The 25,474-nt window shown below is 35.0% G+C and overlaps 1 protein-coding gene across 2 annotated transcripts in view; it reads right to left on the bottom strand.

Moving 5' to 3' along the window:
* LOC123308014 overlaps positions 1-25,474 on the bottom strand; it is a 162,698-nt gene that overhangs the window by 107,339 nt on the left and 29,885 nt on the right. For both annotated transcript variants that reach the window (XM_044890531.1, XM_044890532.1), the window contains exons 2-3: positions 22,333-23,172; positions 18,167-18,492 (exon numbers count right to left, since the gene is read on the bottom strand). In XM_044890531.1, coding sequence (XP_044746466.1) covers positions 18,167-18,492; positions 22,333-23,093 — 1,087 coding nt within the window. In that variant the 5' untranslated portion in view covers positions 23,094-23,172. The remainder of the gene's footprint in view (positions 1-18,166; positions 18,493-22,332; positions 23,173-25,474) is intronic.

The following is a 25,474-nucleotide window of genomic DNA, read 5'->3' as shown; positions in this document are numbered from 1 at the left end:
AATCGATTGAATCAATATTGATTTATATCGATTATATCGATTGTATATACAATCTGTATATACAGATTGTTCCACAAAGTGCGTTGTATTGAAGAAGACTTTATCCTAAACCAACCTAATTTCCAACAGGGATTGACACAGAAACTGGCTTTCCCGATCGGTCATCATCTTCAATGAAAAATTGACCTCTCTTGAAGCTTGCAGTCCAATTTTTCACGGTCGCATACGAAGGATATTGATCACCGAGAGTATTAAGCATACCTTCGTTAATCTGCTTACCTCTCAACCCTTTTAAATACAGGTAGGTACTTGATGATGGCTCGATACTCCAATTTTTCGATTTTCACAATTTCGCTGGACATCTTCTTTATTTTAATTCATTGCGTAACTCTGGTTCACTTTTTTGACCTCAAACTTCACACTGACACTTCTGATGAGTTATTGTTCGTTGCTATGGTAACGCAATATTTTTCTGTATGCATGGAACTTTTCTAGGCTAACTAGATATCAATACTTCCCCTTATATAGATTTGTTGTATTCAAAAGGAAACGTGAAATGGAAATGGGAATGAAGATAAACTTATAAGTGACCCCTATCCATTGTTGAGCACTGAAAATTTATTGAAACATTGGCGATATAATCTGACAGAAATGTCCAATATCTTTTGATGGCTGAAACACCTTCAATAAACCGAGCAAATTCCACGACCATAAGGTTTTTCATTGGCTTTCCCCTCGAATGAACTTTTCCATATCGGTTAAAGGAGTGTTTTTTATGTGAGGAATAAAATTACTGCGGTCCTCTAGCTGTATGACAGGTTTTCCATCAAGTCTGAAAATCCTTATAAATCGTTGCATCATTCGCTATCATCAGTTTTCCCCCATATCGAAACGAATAGACGACAGTTTACGCGAGATAACGTTGTTTTCCGCCATTTGATATTCTCGTAAACAAGAAAATGGGTTAGTAAAAAGCCAGAGGACAACCGCAAACGTATGGCATTCGTTTTTTCCTCGAAGCAGCACGTTGCGGCAGTAGGATTGATGACAAGATATAGAGTTTGATGCTGCTGGTATTCATACACATATGAAGGATGATCTACTTCATGATATCTAATAAGGGGAGTTCTCGTAGTGAATATTTTGGACAATAAAGGAGTTGTGCTTCCAAATTTGAAAACTTTCGAATGATTCCTTCGTATTCAAATCACTTTTTCTAATTTTTTTCCATACAAGATTAACAGACTCCCTTCTTTTTGGGAATTTTTCGAAGCTCACCTTTCGAGTCGATTATCATTCCGAAAAATTTTCACAGATCGAAAAATGAAGCACATTCCGAAGAAGCAACTCTTCTAGTAATAAATCTGAGAACCACAGTGATCTCGAAGCAAGCGTTCGGTCTTGACGAATTTTTAACTGACCCCATCTTTTTGAGAATTTTTTGTATACAAGATTTCAAAAGCACGAGAAAATAAATTGTTTTCATCGAAAATTTCTTCACAATGATCGGGAGCAGAAATTCTTCATTCTACTGTAATTAACATACCAAGACGAACGCCCTTGATAAAAGCTTTCAAATTATGTTTATGAGACGGTGGTTTTTGATATATTTCATAAATATTGCACTCATTTGTGCTTTCACTCTCAGAAACTGAGAACATCGTAAAGTGATACAGCTAACGCCTGAACAAATAACGTGCATTCATCGTCATCAAGAAGGTTATGGAATTTTAAACCTTGATGTCTGAACGTAGGTCTTTTCTTGAATTACTTCATGTTCCCAAAATGTAAACAATGATGACATTAACCTATACATCGTAATTTTGTGAGAAAATCATTTCTTCCATTGAGTCCGATCACAAGAATCCAAACTATCTAAGGCGGTTAGAAAAATTCTTGGTGAAAATTTTAACCGTTGTCCACTATTTTCATACGTAATAGACATGAATCTTGGACGGATCATAATATTATGTTTTTCTTTGCAAAAAGATTCTACCTATTTCAGTAATTTGATTAAAGTACAGTAAAAAATCACATTATGTTTATTACTTCTCTATAAATTGATATTTAATTGATTTGGTCGTTACTAAAAATCCATGACTAAACTAAAGAACTAAATTACACGAAAATAAATATTGGACAATTTATCACAATTCAATTTAGCTATAAAAAGGCATGATGGTTTCTCCTTATTCTTTACGTTCTAATGTTAAAGTTCCATGAAAAAAATAGGTCCCACATTTTGCCATTGACTGATGCATACCGAACTACAATTTTTTTTTTGATGTTACAAGGGTAGGTTAGGTAATCAATTTTTTAAATTTTCTGATAACATGTCAATCTTTATGAAAACAAACTGATGTTTTTCATTCAAAATCATGTGGCATAAAATATGCCAGCAGATACTTCAGCCACTCACAACACAAAGATTCATGGAGCTTCAATTTTTTGCTTGAACAGACCTGTTCTATCAACGCATCGCAAAACAGTACTTTCGAAAAATTGATTTTTTCAGCAACGGGATATACATTGGAAATGTCGCTGAAACAAAAGAATAATTCCACTCTCCTTCTATTTTCTCCCCAATTCTGAAGTAGGATTCAATAATAAATATAATATATATATATTATATAATATAATTTCCTGATAAATACAATCGAAGCGAAAAACGAAAAAAAAAAAAAAACAACTTTGATCTTTTTCCAAAGCAAGATTTCATTGATTCCTACTTGATCCCATAGTCATATTTCGATTGAAATTATTCTTCCTTAGGCAAAACCCCAATAGTTATGAAACACCCCTCATACTGCTATTTTAAAGGACACTGTATCTTTCATGTATTGACATATTATATCCGGTGTATCCTCTTCGAATATTTTACTTCAATTTTCCAATTCATACAAACAGTTTATAATTTGAGCGAATTTTGAATTAACTTGGTACGTAATATGAGTAACAAAAATATAATAATATATTCCTAGAGATATGGACTGAGCATTCCTTCCTCATCTGTGTATGAAATACGGTCAAAAAAAGTGACAGTGAGAAATTGAACATCACTAGTTGTCTCTTTCTAGAATTTTGGTCCACACTCACGTCTATGTCAACAGAATCTAAGAGACAGGTATTGGCATGACGATCATTTTTCTCTTTGTATAAAATAGCAAACTTCATGCTGGAATTGCTCAGTCCATGTCTCTATGTCTAAGGTTTATAAATATCGAAAAATTAGTAACTATATAGACCAGGGTGCCCACAGATTACCCTGACGTTGGATTACGTCATAATGCGCATGATTCAAAATTCTAACTTAGGATTTGGCGCGGAAGCGTTCAAATTGTTTTGACGTGACGTGGGACGTATATTCCCAAAAATCTATCAGAAACGAAGTATACTTATTGGGTATGTACCTATGATCTCAATGCATATTTCACCGCATTAGATCTCGAAAGTGATTTATACAATGCGTTTCCGATCTGCGATCAAGTTGCACAGGATCCAAACTTCTTCTTGGGATGACAGATGCATCAATATTGTTTCAATTTCTTTAATTATTGATAGGAGAGATATTTTAGAAATAATCGTTTCGCAATGGTGGATAAGGTAGCATACTCTGCTTGCATATGATGGCTATTAATTATTCACTGGGATCATTTGTTAAACTTGACTCCGTCTCCGACATGGTTAACGTCATGCGCGTGAATAATAGCCATTATTATGCTCGTTGAATAATGTAGGTACTATTAAAGTTTGATCTTTCAAAAATCTCACATATAGTTTAGATATTGTCTCGTATATAGTATGAAAGTTATGTGAAGCTCTGTGAATAGCGGTGTTTTATATACCGCTTCTTTTTTCTCTCAACCATAGATCGGTTTTCGCTCTGAGATCAAGTGCAGATTCTATTGTCATGAATTTGACGCGGCAATACTGAACACCTAAACGTTCCGCCATACAATGGGGTCATTTGTAATTGGAAAGCACTCAGAACAACAAAGGAGGCATAAAGACGTATTAAACTCATTAATAATACGATTGTCTCGGTTCTGCCTACCGCTTACACTCTGCGAATCTAGCTTCCTTTCATATTTTACCCCTTTTGAGATCGATTCAATATCGCTGCATTAAATAAATCGTTTCTGATGAACTTCAGTTGGGAGAATCAAGATCACTAAGGAGACTATGAATCGTAAACTGGAATACGCCTTCCTTAGACTCCAACAGAGGGCATAAAGTTGAAATTAAAGAAGGAATACGAGAAAAGCGTGAAGATTTCAAATTTCCATCAGAGGTGGAATAAATCTTCAAGCTATCTCATATTTTTTTATCGACTTATGATAAGAGTATCTATGAAGGTACCAATAAACAATATCGCATAAACTATGTTATATTGGGACCTACTTGAAATGAGAAAACTTTTGACGAAAACTCATACCGAAATTTTCTTTTTTGTGAATACAATATGATACAATTTTTTCGTCGAAATCAGAGTGAAAAATATTCATCATCATCTCGAATGATGCTACGGAATATCAGTATGAAGACATAGGATCAACGTCACATTGTAATTAAATGGGGAATAAAAATGGGAAAATGTATTAGCCATAGTATACAGGATGGCCATTTCAAAACGAAACAGACGAGATTACAGACGAAATAAATTTTTTCGATAGAAATGCTCGGACAGGTCGATTTCTGTTTCGAGGGGGACAACTTAAGGTTACGGACGCATAGCGCTTCAACCCTTGCTACTACAACCCGCACCCCCAATTTTTGATTAGGGAAGATGGGTTGAGTGATACCTCATTTGAAAGATATTTTTATACTGATTTCAGCACAGTTAATGTTTTTTCATTTTATGCATTAGTTCTCGAAATATTCTCAACTAAGTATTTGAAAATGAAGTGGTGTTTTCATGGCACTTGTAGTGTTTTTTGTGAAAAAACGACATTTTGAGCTTCAAAACAACCATGACTGTGGCTTCCTTCCTCCAATCCACTGACATAGAAATCTTTAATCAAGATGTCGAACAAACAAAGCGTATTGCGAAGGAGCTCAATCTTGCTGAAACTCAATCTAAATTATCTTCGATATAATTTGCAGTATTTCCAATAACATGCGGTAACACTTGATCGATAGAAATCTCCAAAAAGTCCAAATACGTATATATGTACGTATATTTCGAGAACTAATCCATATAATGAAAAAACAATTACTGTGCTGAAATCAGTATAAAAATATCTTTCAAATGAGGTATCACTCAACCCATCTTCCCTAATCAAAAATTGGGGGTGAGGGTTGTAGTAGCAAGGGTTGAATCGCTATGCGTCCGTAACCTACATCTTAAGTTGTCCCCCTCGAAACAGAAATCGACCTGTCCGAGCATTTCTATCGAAAAAATTCATTTCGTCCGTAATCTCGTCTGTTTCGTTTTCAAATGGCCACCCTGTATAGAGTTCATCTTCTCATGAGGAAAACGAGATATGCCTTTAAAAGTGCTGAAAAATTCTTGCCAAATCGTTGAGTGGAATAATCCAAAACGATGAAAATGGACCAATACAATCTGAGGTACAAGGAATAAAATTAGTTCAGTCTGGAATGTATCCGAATTCAGAGAAATTTTGTAATAACTCAACCCTCGAATAATAGGTTCGAGTGAAAAAACACCGTGTATATCTGCCGTATTCCAACTCTCTAATGTATCCCTGTCGAGCAAGAAGAAGATTCAACAGGAATTTAATACGTGACGCGAAGGAATTCAGGGAATAGTTTGTAATCTAAATAATGCGGGATTGTCAGGAGCGATTATTGTAACGTAGCAATGCAATATCGCGTAAATTTCAGGTTTGAAACAGACAGCATTCAGTGGTTATAACAGCTCTTCTCATTATTTTCTCGTCTGAATTGTAGTCGATGGGGTGGACTTTCAGGGAATCTGGTACTAGGTATGCTGAGTGAGTCAGAGTAACGCATTCTAAAGAAGAATGAATATTATTATTCTCCTGCCAAGGTGAATATTGTGAAGTAAAATGAGAGATAGAAAATAGTTAAAATGGTACAAATAAGAAAACTTTTTTGAAAAATTAATTATGTACAGGGTGGGCAAAATTGGTGATACCTGAATTACAACTTTTTCAACCCAACGAAATAGAGGAAAATGCATGGCACATTCGAGAATCTTATAATGCCATCAACTGCATTACTCTATCTTCTTTTGTTTTCGAGTTATAGGTCAAAATTAAAATTTCAACTTTGGTCATTATCTCCGTTTCTGTTTCAGCTAGGATGTTGAAATGAAAACATTATACAGCCACTTTTTTGATAGCAATCCAGTGGCGTACTATGATTTTTCCAACAGGTATATTTGCTGAGCTATAACATGAAGATTTTTCTCATGAAAACAGTAGTTTTAAATGACTAAGAAAGAATTAGTGTGATGTATAATATATTTCTGAAACAGCAAAAAATGTCGATTCTTTCTAAATCATTTCAAACTACTGTTTTCACAAGAAAACACAACTTTATGTTATAGCTCAGCAAATGAACCTGTAGGAAAAAATCATAGTACGCCAATGGATTGCTATCAAAAAAGTGTCTGTATTGTGTTTTCATTTCAACATCCTAGCACAAACCGAAACAGAGATAATGACCAAACTTGAAATCGCCCAAATTTTAATTTTGGCCTATAACTCAAAAACAAAAGAAGATAGAGGAACGCAATTGATGATATCATTAGTTTCTCGAAAAAAGACGACATGAGTGGTACATTCATTTTCCTCTTTTTCGTTGGGTTAAAAAGTTGTAGTTCAGGTATCAATTTTGCCCACCCTGTCCATATTTATATACAGTATACAGTGTAGAGGGTATCCCAAATTGGTTGATTCTGGCTGTTTCTGGTACTTCTAGACTAGATAGACTAGGTAAAAATGTTGAGAGGAGTCCTGTGCTCGATTTTCGTGAAATGTCCAGAACTGAAAACCGTTTCACGATATCGTCTTTTGTCTTGAAGATATGATCAAATTCTGATGTTTTGTCGATTTCGAAAATGTGCAGTATCTTCTTTATTTACGAAAATATCTGAAAACGGTAATAACTTTCAACAGGCAGTTTTTCATTGGAAATACGATACTATATTCAATTTTTTTTCATCTCTTGTAATAAGGGTGAAAAAAAAAACAACTTCGTTATTTTAAATACGAATGCATTCTTTTTTGGCTTTTCAAAAATATGTATATATACATATATGTTGATAAAAGTAATATTTCTTACTCAAGGAAAAATCACCATTTTATTAAAATTTTTATATTTGATAGAATTCTATGAAACCATTGACCTCAAAATTGTCCACTCCCAATAAATCTCCATCTTTGCGATACGAATTGAAACTTTCCCTTCATATAATTTCATTTGTTAGCTGAAACATCTATAACATCAATAAAATCATGTACCTAATTCATGTTACACTCAATTGGAATAAATGTCGAACAGAATACCTATGATAAATTTTAGTATAACTTATGAAAAGTTCTCAAATTGAGTTTCATTATTCTGTAAACAAATTCTACTGCTTCTTCTAACAGAATTCACTGAATTCAACAGCATAACTGACGAAATGTCTCTGATGGCGTTCCTGACTCTCGCCCTAAATCAGCCCTATAAATTAATGACTGGAGTCTTGAAAATTTTATTTTTAACATATCCCCACACGAAGAAATCTAAAGGATTGAGGTCTGGTGATCTTTCAGGCCAGGCAATAGGACCATGCTCTCCCATCCACTGATTCTCGAATAAACTATTCAATTTTATTTTAGTTCGTTGCGAATTATGGGCAGGTGCGCCATCCTGCTGATAAAAAATCAACTTCGATTTACTGAGAGGAATATTGTCAATATACTCCTCAACAAAATTTTCTGAAATATTCAAAGAGGCCAACTTTTCTTCATATATTTTATGTCTCAGAAATCTTCCGTTCACAATTGCAAGCCATACATTGAATCTAAACCGTCTATGCCTGTTTATTTGTCTACAAATATTTTCATTTTGGTTTGACCAATAGTGTACATTATGTGTCTATTGTCTATTGAATAGCCCATCACTATTGATCCCCACTTCATCTATTTAAACTTATATGAACGGAAAGTTTCAATTCATATTCCTGAGATGGAGATTTATTGGTAGTGGACAATTTTGTGGTCGATGGTTTCATAGAATTCTATCAAAAATGCGAATTTTACTAAAATGATGATTTTTCCTTGAGCAAGGAAGTAATATATCGACATATATAAATATTTTCGAAATCATAATTTTTTTTGGACGATATGAGGCCAAAAAAATAATGCATTTGTGTTTATTACAACGCAATAAATAATAAAGAAGTAACGGCACATTTTCGAAATCAACAAAATATCAAAATTTGGTCATATCTTCAAGACAAATGAAGATAATTTTAGTAATGGACTCTTCACGAAAATCAAGACCAGGATTCCTCCCAAAGTTTTAACCTATCTAGTCTAGAAGTACCAGAAACAGCCAAAATCAAGCAATTTGGGATAGATAAAGTAGGAAAGAAAATCAATAACTCCGTTCTTAAAAGTTTTCAAGCAAAACACCAATTCTCCATTATATTCGGTAAACTGTTAATAGGGAAATGTAAGTCTTGACAAACCCTCAGTAATTCGACTACAGTTATACAGTTTAAGATTTATTTCAGAGAATGTGGAGCAATCCTAAGGAAAACTGAACAACCTGGGAAAGTTGCCAAGTTCTATATCTCCATCATCTTTACTGCGTCTCAGATTTTACATAACTGTATTTCCGTGAAAATAAAAGCAAAATTTTCCATGTACCACGCGATATATAAACGACTCAGATCTTTCTACCCTCTCGGATCTATCCGGTGGCGTAGCTGCAGAAAATCCCTTATCACGCGCTCTTCAAAGAGAGCAATACTACAACATCATTTTCAATTTCCGCATTTCTGAAAGAATCTCCTCCGCTCATATCCCACACTCGATTTACTATTTTTTCGTCGGACAATCTCGTACTCTCGAAAAGAATTATGAATAGAGCGCTGAAACGAAAACTTCGAGACCCAACAGACATATACACAGTGAGGGGAAAATGAAGGAATCCTAGGATGTACCGATAATACCAGCTAAAAAAATTTTTTCTGGATTTTTCATCATATGAAATGATTGGATTTCAAATAACTATCCTATTCTTGGAGTATTGCGTGATCAACTGTGAGTTATATTCTAACAGAAACCTTTTCCTATTGCAATTACATACTTCCAATTCGGTGTGGTTGAAAAAAAATGTGATTTTATATCGCAAACGATTTTAATGATTTGAAGGATTTTCGGCATTTACGATGATGTATGGATATCTAGTTAGCCTAGACCAGTTCCATGCATAAAAAAAATATTGCGTTACCATAGCAACCAACAATAACTCATTAGAAGTGTCAGTGTGAAGTTTGAGGTCAACAAAGTAAACCGGACTTACGCAATAAATGAAAAGAAATTGTGAGTATCGAGCCATCATCAGGTACCTGTATTTAAAAGGGTTTAGAGGTAAGCAGACTTACGAAGATATGCTTAAAATCCTTGTTGATCAATGTCCTTCCTATGCGACCGTGAATAATTAGACTGAAGATTGAAGATGATGACCGATCGGGAAGGCCAGTTTCTGTGTCAGTCCCCGAAAATGTCTATGCGGTTCAAGACATAGATTATATCAGATCGTCGAATTGGGCTAAAACGGATATCTGAAGCACTGAATATTTTATACGAACGCGTTCATCGCGTACACTGCAAAATGGATCCCCAAATGTTTGAATGTTGACAAAAGCGTGCGAGGGTAGAAGCATCGCGTTCGATCTGTACTCGATTTGAATACGATGTAGACTTCTTAAACCGAATTATTACTATGGATGAGACTTGGGTACATTTCTACGATTCAGAAACAAACCAACAATCGATGGAATGGCGACACTCTGGTTCTCAAAGACCTAAAAAGTTTCGTGTCCAAAAATCTGCTGGAAAACTTCTTGCTTCAGTTTTTTGGGATTGCCATGGAGTAATCATGATTGATTTTTTGGATAAGGGTAGAACAATAACCGGAGACTACTATTCGACATTATTGACCACTCTACGGGAAAAAATTAAAGAGGAAAGATGCTGAAAGCCATACAAAGGTGGTTTTTTTTGGAGGACAACGGCCCTGCACACAAATCTCATGTTGCCAAGCAAAAAATTCGTGATTTAAAGTTTTAAAGGTCGTAAATTTTCTTCCAACGGGGAGGTAATAAAAGCTGTGGAGGTGTGGTTTGCAGAGCAAGAAGAAACATTTTTTTTAAAGGTCTAGAGACGTTGTAGTTCCGGTGCAATAAATGTATCCAATTAAGAGGAGAATATGTTGAGTAGTAAAATATTTGGCATTGAAATTTTGTTTGGTTCTATAGTTTCAAATTCCAAAGTATATGCATTGCAGTACGGCTGGTAGGTACACTCGGGTATACACAATGGCATAAAAATAGATAGATTTATTCACATTGAATACCGAAGCCAAGGATTCAAAAGTAATAGTGAGATTTACAACTGTACGATATTTGCTTTTGTGCGCTATTGTCAAAATATGTTTTATTTTTGAAAAAAATTGAAATTTTTTATATTTTTTCTAAAACACTGTTCCCTGTTTTAATCCAGAAATTTTTTTTTGTGAGCCACTGTTGCTGTAAAAAATGAAATTTTACAAGAAGCTTTGTAGTCATACTGAACCTTATGGCGTCTTGCAGTTTTGTCGTATCTACTACAGATTTCGAGAAACAAATTGTAGACGATTCTCTCACAATCCTCATCAAAATTCAAATTGTCATAACCATTCAGTAAGTGTGGTGAATCCATTAATTGTATATGGGACTTTTTTTCTTGAAATTACTTAAGGTATCACCCCTCTTAGTTTGTACCTCCAATTCAGTGTACATCCTGTGTATAGAACCCGGCAAAAATCCTCTACTTCCTGATGGCAGAACCATCATTGATTGTTATCGCAATTTGAAAATTTTTAGTGAATACGAAAAGAATACAGTGCAAATGATACAAAAAGATTCTTCTCCATCAGCAACGCTCACTGCTTTGGATATCAGATCCTTTATGTTCACAAAATTATTGAATCCCAAGATACACAGGGTGTGTCTTTGACTCGTACAAATATTTTAACAGTTGTTTCTTGACAGTGGTGTAGCTTGCCTTAGAGGGGCCCCGTATCAAAATGTGTTGACGGGCCCTAAGGAAGGGGAAGTAAAAATAAAAGTAGCAAAAAATGTTCGATTAGTATCGAAATGATTATATGTACTTATAATTGAAAGTTCTAACTCATACTTGGTGCTGGGAGCGAAATAATACATAAACAAATAACATACAAACAATATAAAATAATATACAAACAAATAATATACAAACAACATAAAATGATAAACAAACAAATAATAAACAAAAAATAACAAAAATTGAAGATACGCTTTTCTAGCATTTATTTCAGCAAATCTATTTATCAAATCAGCCATAGCTGATGACGATTTCAGTTTTTTAAGTTTTTCCCCCTCTATTGACAATAACGACATGTCTGACAGCCGTTCCTGTCCCATATAAGTCCTCAGATAATTTTTTATGAGTTTTAATTTTGAAAAACTCCTTTCAGCGATTGCAGTTGTAACCGGAAGAGCCTAAAAGGCATGCAGTATTATCGTCCGGAAAACTGGATGCAAGGCTATTGAATTTTATCAGGACTAATTCTAAAAGTTCTTTGATGGCACGAATTTTCTGAATTCCAGATTTTAAGTATTCGTCTCTATCTGAATGATCGATTCGGTGTAATGAACGGGATTTTGAAATGAATGGTTGTCTTAGCAGTTATTCTCAAAAAAGCTATTGTAAAACCTGTAAGAGGTTTTGGATAACATTTTTAGGAATTTTTTGCTTACAGACATTCGGGGGCCCATAAAGCCTGGGGGCCCCGTATCACTGATACCGCTGATACCGCAGTAGCTACGCCCCTGTTTCTTGAGGTCAAAGGAAACACTTCTTTCCTATATCATTTAAGTATTCCTATTCTGTCCTGATAAGAAGATATAGCCCTTTTAAATTTTCATAATGAACTGTGCCACCCCTGGAAAAACAAAATTACCTTCAAAATAACTGGCTAAATCTGTGACACTACACACCTGTGGATCTTTCAAACTGAGTTGCATTAAGCCAAAGTACCCAATTTTTCAAATTTCAACTAACTTTTTGATTGTTGAACAACAAAGTTTTTTCTTTAAATTTGTGTTATTCTGCTTTAGAAAGAAGGGCTAGATAGGTGTAATGGAAATGAAAAATTTTAAGGTTTGATTGAATAAATTGAATTGAATTGCAAAAAAAAAAGATTTTCATTGAATTCGAAAATTACAAACAGAATAACAAGCCGTACAAGCGCGCAATATAAAAAATTATCAAATTAGAAATGCAAAATTATCAAACAGAACTTTTCCGCTTTCATCATCCCCAAGTAAGCCCGAAGCAAAGTTGATTTTCTAATTTGTTTACAACCGCAACGATGACTTCTTGGTTATCAGTTGAAAACTAGGAGGGAACATTTTTTTCACAACACCAACGGTATAATTGGGAAAGTTCAAGCAACAAACTTGAAAACTCAAACGTATCCAGGTTCCTAACTTTTCGACAAGAATATTTACTGAGGAATTTCTTTCCAGTCGTAGTGGTCTGATACTTCGATATGAAAACGGATATTTGTCTGAAAAGTCAGAGTTTGGGGAACATTTTCTGGTTCACATTTGAATTTTAAAAGAAATTGGAAATAGATGGAATTGAATTACTATTCAGATGATTAAATAGATTCGTATCAAAGTGATTGAAGAGAAATGCTTCAATAGTTAATTTCATTCGTAGAAAAATTTTGTCATTAAATAGTATCACTAATGTGTATATTTAAACTTCACTTATTGTCCTCCAAGATTCGTATAGATAAGAAAACTGTATGGGAATAGTACCATTAAACAACTAAATTAAGTTCCACTGTATATACTCAGTGACATTCCTCATCTGTTTCCTCAGGCCTACAAAATTGGAATACAACAACATAATAACAAAAATACACAAAACAACGAAAATTATATACTACAAGTAACAAGATCTCAAATTCATAATGGCAGAAACCAGAATCGCCAAAAATGTCACAAATGAAAGTCATTCTCAAATATTAATGTGGTTCATCTGCAGAATGTTTTTTTTATTGGATTGTTTCTCCTTATCCAAAATCTTAACTTTTGCAAAATCGAACCTGTGATTTTAATTTTCTGAAGAAATGAGAGCACAGTTCTGTATTTCTTTTTTATTTGTGTTATTCTATTTTATAAATATTGTTTTGTTTTTCCAACATATATTTTACCGAGTTGATTCGGACACTTATTTATATTTAAACCTCAATCAACTTACTTTGAGCTTATCTCGAACAGACAGACGCGGGAATGGACTTAATTTTATAATATGTAAGAATTTAAAGTAAATTGTTCAGATACTTTCAGATTTTACGATTATATGATAATAATTAAGGGTGAAACAAAGTTTAGAGGCAGTCAAAGAGTCAGAAAAACTGTGTGTGTGAATGTGATTCTGAAAACCCTGTTGATTATAATTGACAAAATCAAGATATTAAAGCGGTGTGGATGGTATTATAGTAACTCAGCACATATACAAGAAATAGAGAGGCTACCAAACCCTTATCAAATTTCAATTTTCATGTTGAATTTCCTAATTGAGAACATTGGGACTTCAAAAGCAGGAAATTCACTAATCGACCTCAACTTCTTCCCAAAATCCTTCATCCCTGGATCAGCTGGAATGAAAAAATTCATGTCTGAAAACTAGGTTACGTAATTTTGAAATCCCATGTCCTGGATGTACCATTATTTTTCTTTTCAGTCATTTGCGCACGAATTTACCTAATTCGTTAGCCGCAAGCGTTCCCTGTGATTTACTGCAGTTATTTCCAGGAAGCAATATTCGTTAAATCCTACTTTATGAGAGAAAAAATCGTAGTTTATCATTCTACCGCCAGTTTAGAACTTGGGATTAAATGACTGCCATGAATATTGAATGTGGATAATGGATATCATGAGGTTAACGTCTGTAATGGCAATGTTTGTTGATGGTCCTGATGTATTTAGGAAATTTTTAATTAGGTTTAGAAGCCAGTTTTTATTGAAGTAATTGAATTTTATTGAATTCATCAATTTTTTTAGAATTTCCCTATTGAATTCGTCGTTTCATTAATCTTGTTTTATCTTGATGGGTATGAAAATTCATACATAAGGAGCTCTACCAAATCATTTGTTCTTTATTCTGATTGAATAATAATAAACAAAGGTTATTCAGTAAGGGTACCGACCCTCTGTATCTTGGCAACTGTATGTCCTTTAGCCTTGGAAAATATTTCTTAAAAAAACTCAGCTCAATGAAATATTGAAAGTTATACTTATGTTCCGAATTTTCCACTATGTGGCGCTATTAATCAATTACAATATACACACCACTGACTCGCTGAAGACGAAGTATTTAACGTGAAATAATACGCCCTGTATCTTGGAAACGAAGCGTTTCGGACAAAGGTCAGAAGTACCTTTCTGACTCCAAATTACTCAGAGAACAATATCCTAAACTCGTTCGCAATGCTCATGAAACACCCTGTATACCTAATTACGTTTGTTATGAAATGTATCCCAAATGAGGTTTGGTTGAAAATATCTTCGAAAGGAACCACAGATTCTTTTCTTACTTTTGTTTGAGTCATTTTTCCAATTACCCATTGTGAAGTGGTGGGGAAAATCAATTTTTTATGTTCCTTGCGGCCCAAATATTGATATTAGAGGGAATTTTATCACGTGAATTTTCAGATGCACTTAAAGTGAACTTTACATTATACCAGGACGGAAAATAATTTAATGTACAGGCACAGAGGAAATAATAACAGTTGAATATTTTTTCGTTTCATGAAGAATAAAAATATTGGGTTAGCTGGAAAAAAATAAAATTTTTATTTGCTATTCGCCTCTGCTAACGTAAGTTTGCGTCGTATTATCAAAGAGTAACCTTACTTACTCTTTGGTATTATCATAACATAACTTGTACAAACAACTGGGAGCAACTTCACTTTATGCCTGTTTGAGACTTCATTCGCTTGAGCACTTCTTCAAAACAGGCAGAAAATGGATACCCGTGTTCAGATGCAGACTTTATGCTGTTAATCCAGCTACGGTGTAAAACTGGTTTTCGGCTTTACGCTTTTTTAATGAGTCATGGAAAAATATTGGAACTTTGTATAATGCCCAGACGCCAGAGTTTTATCATCCAGTCTTCAATCCATGGAATTTTTATTTTCATTTCAATTTCGGATCCTCGAATATTTTTCAATGAATATTCATAAAGCTTGGAAGGAAGCACACTAGTTCACTGAGAGCTTCAGCTCGTACGCAGAAATTGTAGGCAACAGAACTATCATGAAATCCGTCTCGGAGGATTTATATTAAAATATGTAAAAATAGTTTTTACTTCCGTGATTTTTCATGAATTTATGAATTCCGTTTTATTTCAGCCATTATACGTCTCTTTTTCTCTTTCAAGTCTCGAATAGTATATAGCAGGTTGTCAATTGAATTTTATTCAGCATTATAAGCAGATCTTTGGTTCAAATCTGTCGATTAGTGCCTATAAAAGTTTCAGTAGATAGAATTACACGCTCATTTTGCATATTATGTCGTCCAACAAGTGATCAAAGTTTTTTGTAATCTTGTGTGATACCTTGTTGAAAAATTTGAAGGATATTTATGTGTTGCTGCACAATTTATGACTTTATGAATTTGCCATATATTTCGATAGATACCAACTTAGTACAGAATGATCATAATTAATTCTCCAACATCAACTACAAATAATCGAAAAAAATTTTCTTATTTCAAATGGCACACCCGGTATTTCTATATCTCGTTGAAAGTAAAAATTATTTCGAAACTATCTTCATAAAGCTTTCCTACACCTGAGCCTGATAGTTTCTCAGAGAATTACTTATAATAACTCTGTACATTCTGGAGTTGAATTTTTGTTTATTTTTAGGAGTAGCCAACTTATCTACTCGAGAAAATACTAACTGTATTGCTGGCGTTACTAGTTCCTTCATTAATTGCTATTTAAAAAATCACCATATTTTAAATTTTTCGCCATTATCTCGTAAAGGGTGCTTTTAAGGTATAAAATGAAAGAAACGCATCATAATTTGAGCTTGTCATTCCATTTTTGAGGTCAAATACAGGGTGTTACTTTTAAAAAAGTGTAACTTTGGTCTATATCTTTGTTTTCGAACACCCTGTATATATGACAATAATTTTAAATATATCTTCGTGTATTTTGTTGGCTACGTGGAACAAAGAGCAAAAACAAACTCAATTCATTTGCCGACGTTTCGTCAAATTTATTGACATCTTCACAGGCTAAAAATCAAAAAACAAGAGACATAGTGAGAAGAAGGAATCAACAACCGAACAAACAACAAAAACGGTCCGATTAAAAACTACAATGATTGACAATTGAAACAGTAATAAAAAACACAAGTGGAATGAAAGTGAGAAATCACAGTAAATAATTTGAAATGATGGACAGAAAAACTATTGAAACAAACATACAATACCTCAATTTGATCAAAAATATCTAAATTAAGACATTGTTCCGTGAATGAAAATTGAAATAATTAGGTTCTTCATTAAAAAACATCATTACTGTGTCAGCGACGAGTTAAACAATCAGAATGATTCCAGACAAGCAGGCAAACATATGAGACGCAAACATAAAAAATTCAAAATGTTAAATATTCATCATTATGTAGGTGTTATTGGTATTATACTAGATAGACCTTCTGAAATCATATCTCAACTTCACTTTATCAATTAAATGGCTATATATATAGGATAGGCCTTTCGTACCTGTCCTATTGTTTACCGTATCGTCAGTGATACTAATGAAGACCATCTCTTTAAAAAGTCTCTTCGAAAGATTACTCTCAACATCTAAGATGGAAGGGTTGAGAAAATCAAAACGATGGTCTTCTTGAATCGAATGCGCCGTCAGAGCTGTGTTATCCTTTTTATTATGATCCTTCCTGGCTAAGTTACAGTCTGACCTATGTCCCCTAACTCTATTATTCAAAGTTTGCTTCGTCTGACCTACGTATTTGCCCGCACAATTACTACAGGATATGCAATAGATACAATTAGGTGTCAGCAAAATAGGTGTCTTATCTTTCAATTTCGAAAACAATTTTCTACCTGTCTTAAGATAATATGGGACAACCACACCTCAGTTTCAGTATTCAGAATTAGGAAAAGCTGTTAAGTTAACCGCGGTATGTATAGTATCTTATATCTGATCACATTTTTATCACTGTTACACTCCGGTGTGTACTCGACAGAAGGCAAAGGTCTTTTGTTTAAACTATTATGTCTGCTATGCCAGAGTGTGTTGAGCAATCTAGTCGGGTAGCCACTCTTACGGAACAAATCAATGAACCAACAATAATTTGATGCCCTGAAACTTTTGTCACTGAGTCTGAAAATTCTGGACAATGTTGCCTTCACAACAGATATTTTATGTGAAAAGCTATGTATTGAATCATAGTGTATAATTTCACCTGAAGCTATTTGCTTCGAATATATGTCAGTGATTAGTTTATCGTCTTATAATTAGTAAGTCTAAAAAAGGTAATAGGTCTAAAAAAGTAACGAAGATATACTTAATTATTGGAACAATTAATTGAGCCACCTCTATTGGATTGGTTTCCACATAAATAATTTTAAATTGTGCTTTTGAATACCCTACACAGACCACGAGAAAAGATTTTCAAAATAACTTCATTTTCTCCCTCAAAATGAGCGCCGCGTCTGGAGTGGGCCACCCAGTATATAAAGCTACAAACTTCCAAAGCGTAATTCAAATCAAGTCAAATTGGGATACCTCTACATATTATATAGGTAAAAACGCCGGAAATACTGAATACTAAGTATGTACTGGCAAAGGACGATCTGCAGAATAGCAAGAAAAAAGTTTATTTTAAATATTACCTGGCAACTCGAGAAAATTGGACGTCCGCCTCTGCCTTCCCCTGGCCGTGTTCTGGAAATTGAGTGGTCCTATGTCCTCGTTCGACACGTTGGACATGTTCGAAGCCAAAGAGTCCCTAGATCCCCGCCTCGAGGCAAGATATGCTAAGCCACCCTTGACCGACCCTTTCCTACGCGGCGAGCTCGGCCTGCTGAGACTTGTAGTCGTGGTATTCACAGCGTCGTCCGTCAAATCGGTCAGGTCGGAAGTCGATTTCCGGCATCTTTGTATGGGTCGCTGTGTCGTGGGCTGGTTGCATTCGTTTATTGACTTGCTCGATCCATACCTGCATATTATTACGTTTATGGTTAGATTGTAAGCCTTTTGTCATGATTGATTACATCTACTGCCATAAGGGATTCATGCACGGTATAGCTCCCAATAACCTTGGATTAAGTTAACCCGGTGACGATGACCGTTTATCCGTATTATTGGACGTTATTGTTTACAGGCATTAACCTCACTTTATTCGATGCAATATTAGTGTTTGGGTTTTTAGTAGGGATGAAATTTTTTTGGAGAATTGTCTAGTTCAAGGGAAATTCACCAGTCTTTCGATTGGCGGTTGCCGAAGCCAAGAAGATATAGCAAAGGAGGTGCAATTCAGCAATACGTCGAAAAAGTGATGACGTAGATGGCAGCATGAGATGGTTACGTTAGCAGTAGCGTAGCATAGACCATTGGTAAAGTTAGAGATAAGATAATTTAAAATTACTTCAAATTTTTTCCGAAAACGTTGCATCATCATCTGATGATGATGATAAGTCCCAGGAATAAGTGCTGCAGATAGTTTTACAAGTTCCCAATCTAATTTTATTTGAGCTACTCCAATGCACGCTCAATGTCATTGTGTGCCCTCCTGTGATGTAGATGTAGGCAACATCTGATTATTTCTTCTTCCGTTTTCCATTGTGCCTCATTTGTTTTATCTTTTTGGTCGAAGCATTGAAAGTGACTTCAGAAACTCACACAAAATTGATGACAGTTTATCCATTGGTTAAAGATATCGAACTTAAAACTAAATGATGGTTTCTTTAGCTTCATCGATGATATTACAAAATTGCTGCGATTCAGTTCAGTACTATTCATCAAAGATTTTTTTATTAACCAAATAAGCCCCAAGATAACTGTGCTCATTTGATTATGCCTCCGAAAGTAGGTGTGAAGTTCTGCATTTATTTTTATAGTATGAAAATGTTAGATCCAGAATTAGTTAGAATTTGAGGGTATGAAAATGTAAAATATGTCACGACGTGTTGATATCGTTATTGATGTTTTTTTCTACGGTTGAATTTTTCTCAAATGATCGATTACTTGCCTAGCCCCAAGGCACATGGCATACAAAACAATCTTTGCTATAAACTCACTGTGTGTTTACTGTTTTCTATGGCCCAGTTGTAGGGAAGTCTATTACTATCGGATCAAAATTCAAAAATGCATTTTTGAAGGGAAAATGGAGGATTAACATTTTGATGGAGTATTAAAATAAATTTTTAATGAACTTTCCTGCAACTGGACGGAGGCGGAGGTCATTTAATATAAAAGGGTTTTTATAGATGTATTTTCGACAGTCGGTAGAAAATTCATGCTGTATTTGGTTTCACTGAGTTTTATGAGAAACTATCGTTACCCACTGCTTGAAGAACAGAAGAATTTCGTAGTTATGGAGTTTGGTTTCCAGAATTACACTGCGCAAAAAAATTAACGCACATTCTGAAAATCTCAATTTTAATGAAAGTTAACTCTACATTGACTTTATAACTTATTTTTTATGGTCTCTCGGTAAGGTTTTGAACGAAACACGACACATTAAATGAAAGAAAAATTCTGGATTTCACCGAATCTTATGTGAAAAAAGAGAAAAGAACAATTTTCAAAATACTGAAATGCAGATAGGTGATTTAATACTTGGTATTTCCACCCCTTGCGTTAATTACAGCTCGTCAATGATGGTTCATACTCAAAATGAGTGATCTTAAAATGTTCTGATCTAATCCTTCCCAGATTTCTTCGAGTTGGATTTTTAAGTCATTAAGAGTAGCTGGATGATGTTCTGAACTTCTCAGCCTTCTATTGAGGTTGTCCCAAACCTGCTCAATCGGATTGAGATCTGGACTTCTTGCTGGCCATTCCATTCGGGAGACTTCAACCTCTTCAAGGTACTCCTGAGCGATGCGCGCACGATGGGGTCTGGCATTATTATCGTCCATAAAAATGAAATGTTCACCAATGTATGGGGCAAATGGCACTACATGCTCTTCAAGAGTGTTCCTTATATATAATACTTATCAGCATTCATAGCTCCATTATCAACGACCACTAGGTCTGTGCGAGCAGTCAAAGATATTCCACCCCATACCCCAATCGATCCTCCCCCGAAACCAGTAGTATTCAGGAAATTGCACTGAGCATATCTTTCATGTGGACGTCTGTATACAAGGGAACGTCGATCACAATGGTAGAGGCAGAATCTAGACTCATCTGTGAAGAGAACTCTTTCCCAATCGGCCTCTTCCCAATGGATATGCTCTCTCGAAAAATCCAAACGCGCCCTTCGATGGGCTGGGGTAAGAGCTGGGTCTCTTGCCGCGACACGAGGCCTTAAATCTTAAAGCATATTCTCTGAGGCGACTTCTTATTGTCTGAGTGCTAATTTGCACCTCATGAGTTTGCTCAAGCTGAATTTGAAGGAGGCGAGCGGTTGCAAACCGTTGTCTCAACGAAGAAACTCTCAAGTAACGTTCTTGAATGGCAGTTGTTACCCGTGGTCTACCCTGTCCTGGTCTTCGGACATTCATACCTGTCTCCCTGACAAACTCAAAACCTTTCTGCAATTCTTGTGTATGTCCAACCTTCTTCTCGCAAAACTACCGCTTGGGCACATTCATCTTGGGTCAAATTGCGTGTTTCGCGTTGCATAGCGATCGAGTGTAGAAAATCAAACGAAAGAAAAAATTAATCACTAGAATTGATCGAGAACAACTGATTTTAGAATGGAGCCAATACATTCAAAATCTGATAATATCATCTTTTTTTATTCCTGCTGGGAAAAAACATCTGTATTGAAGAAAACCGTTGAAAGTGGATAACAAATGCATGCATAATTCTGATAAAAATACTTATCATTGAGTACACCTTCAGTTGTAGAATAAATTTGAGATTTCCATGATGAGCGTTAATTTTTTTGCTCAGTGTATTTCATTCGGTTGCGAGAAAAACATGAAATAATCACTCCCTTATGGAACTGAATCGTATTGAAGGTGAAATCAAAAACGAGATGCGAATATGGATGTAAACATTGCTGTTAATGAATAATGAATTGTTATTACTATCAACTTTGAAATCTCATGAAAAATATATAGGGAGTCCGGGAGAGTTGAACCCCTTTTCACTTCGAAGCCATTTAAGTTGTATTTGTAAATAGCAGCAACTCATTTTTTTGCGTGAAGATATCATACCCAAATAGGTAACGATAGATGATAGTAGAGTCATGGTGAAATGAACATTTTGAGTACAGCAATTTTTTTTTTAGGAACCGAAAATTGGCTGTCCCCCTAACCCATGGGAAAGTTGAACAGGGAACCAGAGAGACTTGACCATAAGTTTGTTCATCAGGAAAAACATTGAAAGAAAACAATTCCCAACGACCAACGAGTGTTTTTGTCAAGGTTTTCATCATCAGATGTATCAGAGAATAAAATACATATTTTCTATATCAGAATAACTCCCACTTATTTCCGAAATGTTCCTTAATTTTTTGAACCTATTTTTTTATATATTTTAATCATTCAATTTTCTTTTTTTTTAAGCAATCTATTACCTAAGCTCAGTGCGGGAAATGCTAGTCAACAGATATTTTCTTGAAACTTTTACAACTATTATTAAAAAGGCTTATCGTTTGTAAAACAATATTAATCAGCGAAAGCAATCAATCAAACTAAATAACACCACGCACCTATTAAAGTTTTCAGACAGTGCAACAAACAAAAATTATTTAATTTCTTACTTCCTAACAACAAAATCACGTTCAACCCTCTCACTCCCGAACTGTTATGATGGCGGTTAAAATGGAGCTGCATGCCACTAGTAGTGGTTTTAGTTTTTTTTTTGGGAGTGAGGTACTTACTTTTCATCATAAACCGGGTTTGTCCTGATGTTGCACCTTGGCTTACTACCCTTCTTCTCTTTCAGCGAAGAGTGTATCGAGCTGGTCAACGAGTACCTGTATCCAGAAGAGGTTTGGAAATCACTTTGGGAATCAGAGTCCAGCGAATGGCACACCTTATACTCTATATCTTCATAAGCACCAGTAGGATGTTTCTTAGTGGAATGATACTCCAAACTGGACCTGGAATTACTCGAGTCGCTCTTGGACAACCGGTACTGCTTCCTCGAGTAAATCTTGCTCGTTCTCTGTTTCGGGGGACTTTGAAGGTCGAAATTGAAGGAGTCGTTAGATGAAGAATCGGCATTTATCACTTCCCCGTCGTAGTTGAAGGACCTGGGCGACCTAGGGGACTTGGGCGTACCACTGGCGGAGTTAGAAAAATCGAAGACCCTATCGTTGCGTCCATCTACCCTTCCCGGACTGCTCAGTTGCACTTTTGGCGATTTGTTGGAGATCCTTTCGCTCGGGGATCTGGGATACGTGGGAGATTTCTGTTCGGAAGGTATGGGAGATTTTGGCACGATTGATGGGTGGTAGGAAGGAGGTGTCGGCGAAGGATCGACGAGACATTGGTAGTTCAGGGACGGACTTCTAGGGGCTGAGCTTGGGGCAGGGGTAGAGTAGGAAGATTTTGGGAGGATCACGTTGGATTTCCGGGAGCGAGTCGAGTTGCTCCTCGAGAAGGGGTCGTTGCTGCTGTTAACCTTCATGGTTGACATTGCAATGACGATTTGTTAGGTAACTGTAAGATATGCTTCATGATGATATGTTAAAATTTCTCCATTGGACTGCAGTGCGCTGAAATAAAAAAGTCCATATCAGTATCGTAAAGATGTAGAGTACACAGGCCAACAAAATGAAAAAAAAATTTGGTGCCAGAAATCTAACATCTGATTTTAGATGTTTTTAATGTGCTGATTCCAAAAATGCCACCAGATTTTTTCTATCAGCTCTAGTTTCTGAGATACACGTTACAGGTTAAATGGTATATTGACAGTTCAAAACGTAGTTTAAAATGTGTTCTTTTACATAACGGTAACAAATATGGCTCAATTCCTATTGGTCATTCTACTACCATGAAGGAAGAATATGAAACAATAGCATTAGTTTTGAGACAAATTAAATACGAAGAACATTAGTGGTCAATTTGTGTTGATTTAAAAATGATTAACTTCCTCCTTGGACAGCAAGGAGAGTGGTTATACAAAATATCCTTGTTTTTTGTGCCTTTGGGACAGCAGAGCTAAAAATGAGCACTGGGTTAACAAAAATTGGCCTTCAAGACATGTCATGATTCAAGGAATACAAAACGTGATCAACGAACCTTTGGTTTCAAGAGAAAAAATCTTACTTCCGCCCATGCACAACAAGCTAGACCTAATGAAGCAATTTGTGAAGGCTTTAAATCGAGATGGAAATTGTTTTGGGTATTTGTCACGTAAATTTCCTGGCATTAGACGGAAAAACTAAAAGCTGGTATATTTGATGGTCCTCAAATAAGGCAACTTGTTAAAGATCCACAATTCACCACATCAATGAACGAGACTGAATCTAACGCTTGAAGTTCATTTGTTCCAGTAGTACAAAATTTTCTTGGCAATCATAAAGCAGAGAATTACGTAGAATTAGTGGAAACTATGCTTTCAAATTTTAATATTCTCGGCTGTAACATGAGTATAAAAGTTCACTACCTCCACAGCCACCTAGATCGTTTTCCAGAAAACTTAGGTGATTGTAGTGAAGAAGAGGGGGAAAGATTCCATCAGGATATTAAAACTATGGAAGATCGTTATCAAGGACGATGGGATAGCCACATGATGGCGGACTTCTGCTGGAGCCTTCAGCGAGACTGCCCTAGTAAACTCCATTCTAGAAAATCGTATAAAAGAAAATTTTTATGTGATTATTGACTAATGTAAAATTATGTAAATTAAGTTTTCGCAATAAATACTTAAATCCATGTGTCTTTATTTTTTTTAACTGTCAATAGTAATATTATATATTATAACAGTAATAACGTAAATTATATACACAATTTTTTTTAAAAATCTCAAAAATTAGATCTGATAGACAAAATCTGAGAACTTAATTACATTCTGCATCCAAAAATTACTCAGGAGCAGTTAAAAAAATCGCAGGCACCAAAATGTGTGTTGGCCTGTGTAATTATGTGAAAAGGTAATGTTGGTCAGAAGGAACAAATATAAACCAGTCAATCGCATTGTGACGTTTCGGTGATATTTTTCACCTTCTGCAGGCTTAAAAGAAAGAACAAAAATGATGATAACAAACAAATGAAAAAGATCTGAATAACCACAAACCAAAATATGAAATATACCTCAGAAAGGTCTTTAAAATTATCATCAAAGCAATTCGATTGAAAAGTTGACTAGAAATAATACTCCTATACAATGATGAAAAAATCGATTTTTTTTGTCATTTCCTCAATATGTAAAAATGAGTATAACAGGAAAACCTAATGTGGTCAATTCTCTACATGGTTTGAACTCTAAACTATAGTGGAAATCTCATCAAAATCGGATATCTGGTTCTGGAGTGTTTGAAAGACAAACATATAAACAAACTAACAAAGACAAGGACTTTTACATTTATAATAGTAGTAAGAATGAAATGATTAGTGCGAGTCACTTCAAAAGTTCATTTTCTTCTTATGTTATGAGAAAATTCAGATGAAAGCTTGTTTTCATAAATGTCTTATTTTCGGTATTAAATTAATTGCCGGCCAGCCATATGTTTATGTTTATGCGATGCCGAAGTCGCCTTCTACAGTCCCCTAATTGAGATTTAATGAAATTTTGTAGAAATTTTAGGGGCCATCTGGAATATTTTATATAGACAATTTTTGGTTGAACAACTTATTTTGATGAGTTCTACCTTCTGTCAAAAAAAAAAGCCTCACCTTTAAGAACACCCTATTTACATTTACAAACATATGAAATTTTTTTTAATCAGGAGATAGTGCTAAGTGGAGCAGTATGCTCTATAATTCACCGGAATTGAATACATCCCCGAAACACATTTATACGCCAAATTATCGTAATCGAATCAAGCTGTTACACTCCATTTCCCATTCCAACAT

The sequence above is a fragment of the Coccinella septempunctata genome, chromosome 2, assembly GCF_907165205.1.
Source record: "Coccinella septempunctata chromosome 2, icCocSept1.1, whole genome shotgun sequence".
Taxonomy (NCBI): Eukaryota; Metazoa; Arthropoda; class Insecta; order Coleoptera; family Coccinellidae; genus Coccinella; species Coccinella septempunctata.
Note: the sequence above shows the minus strand (reverse complement) of the source record. Positions and strands in the feature narration are given on the sequence as shown.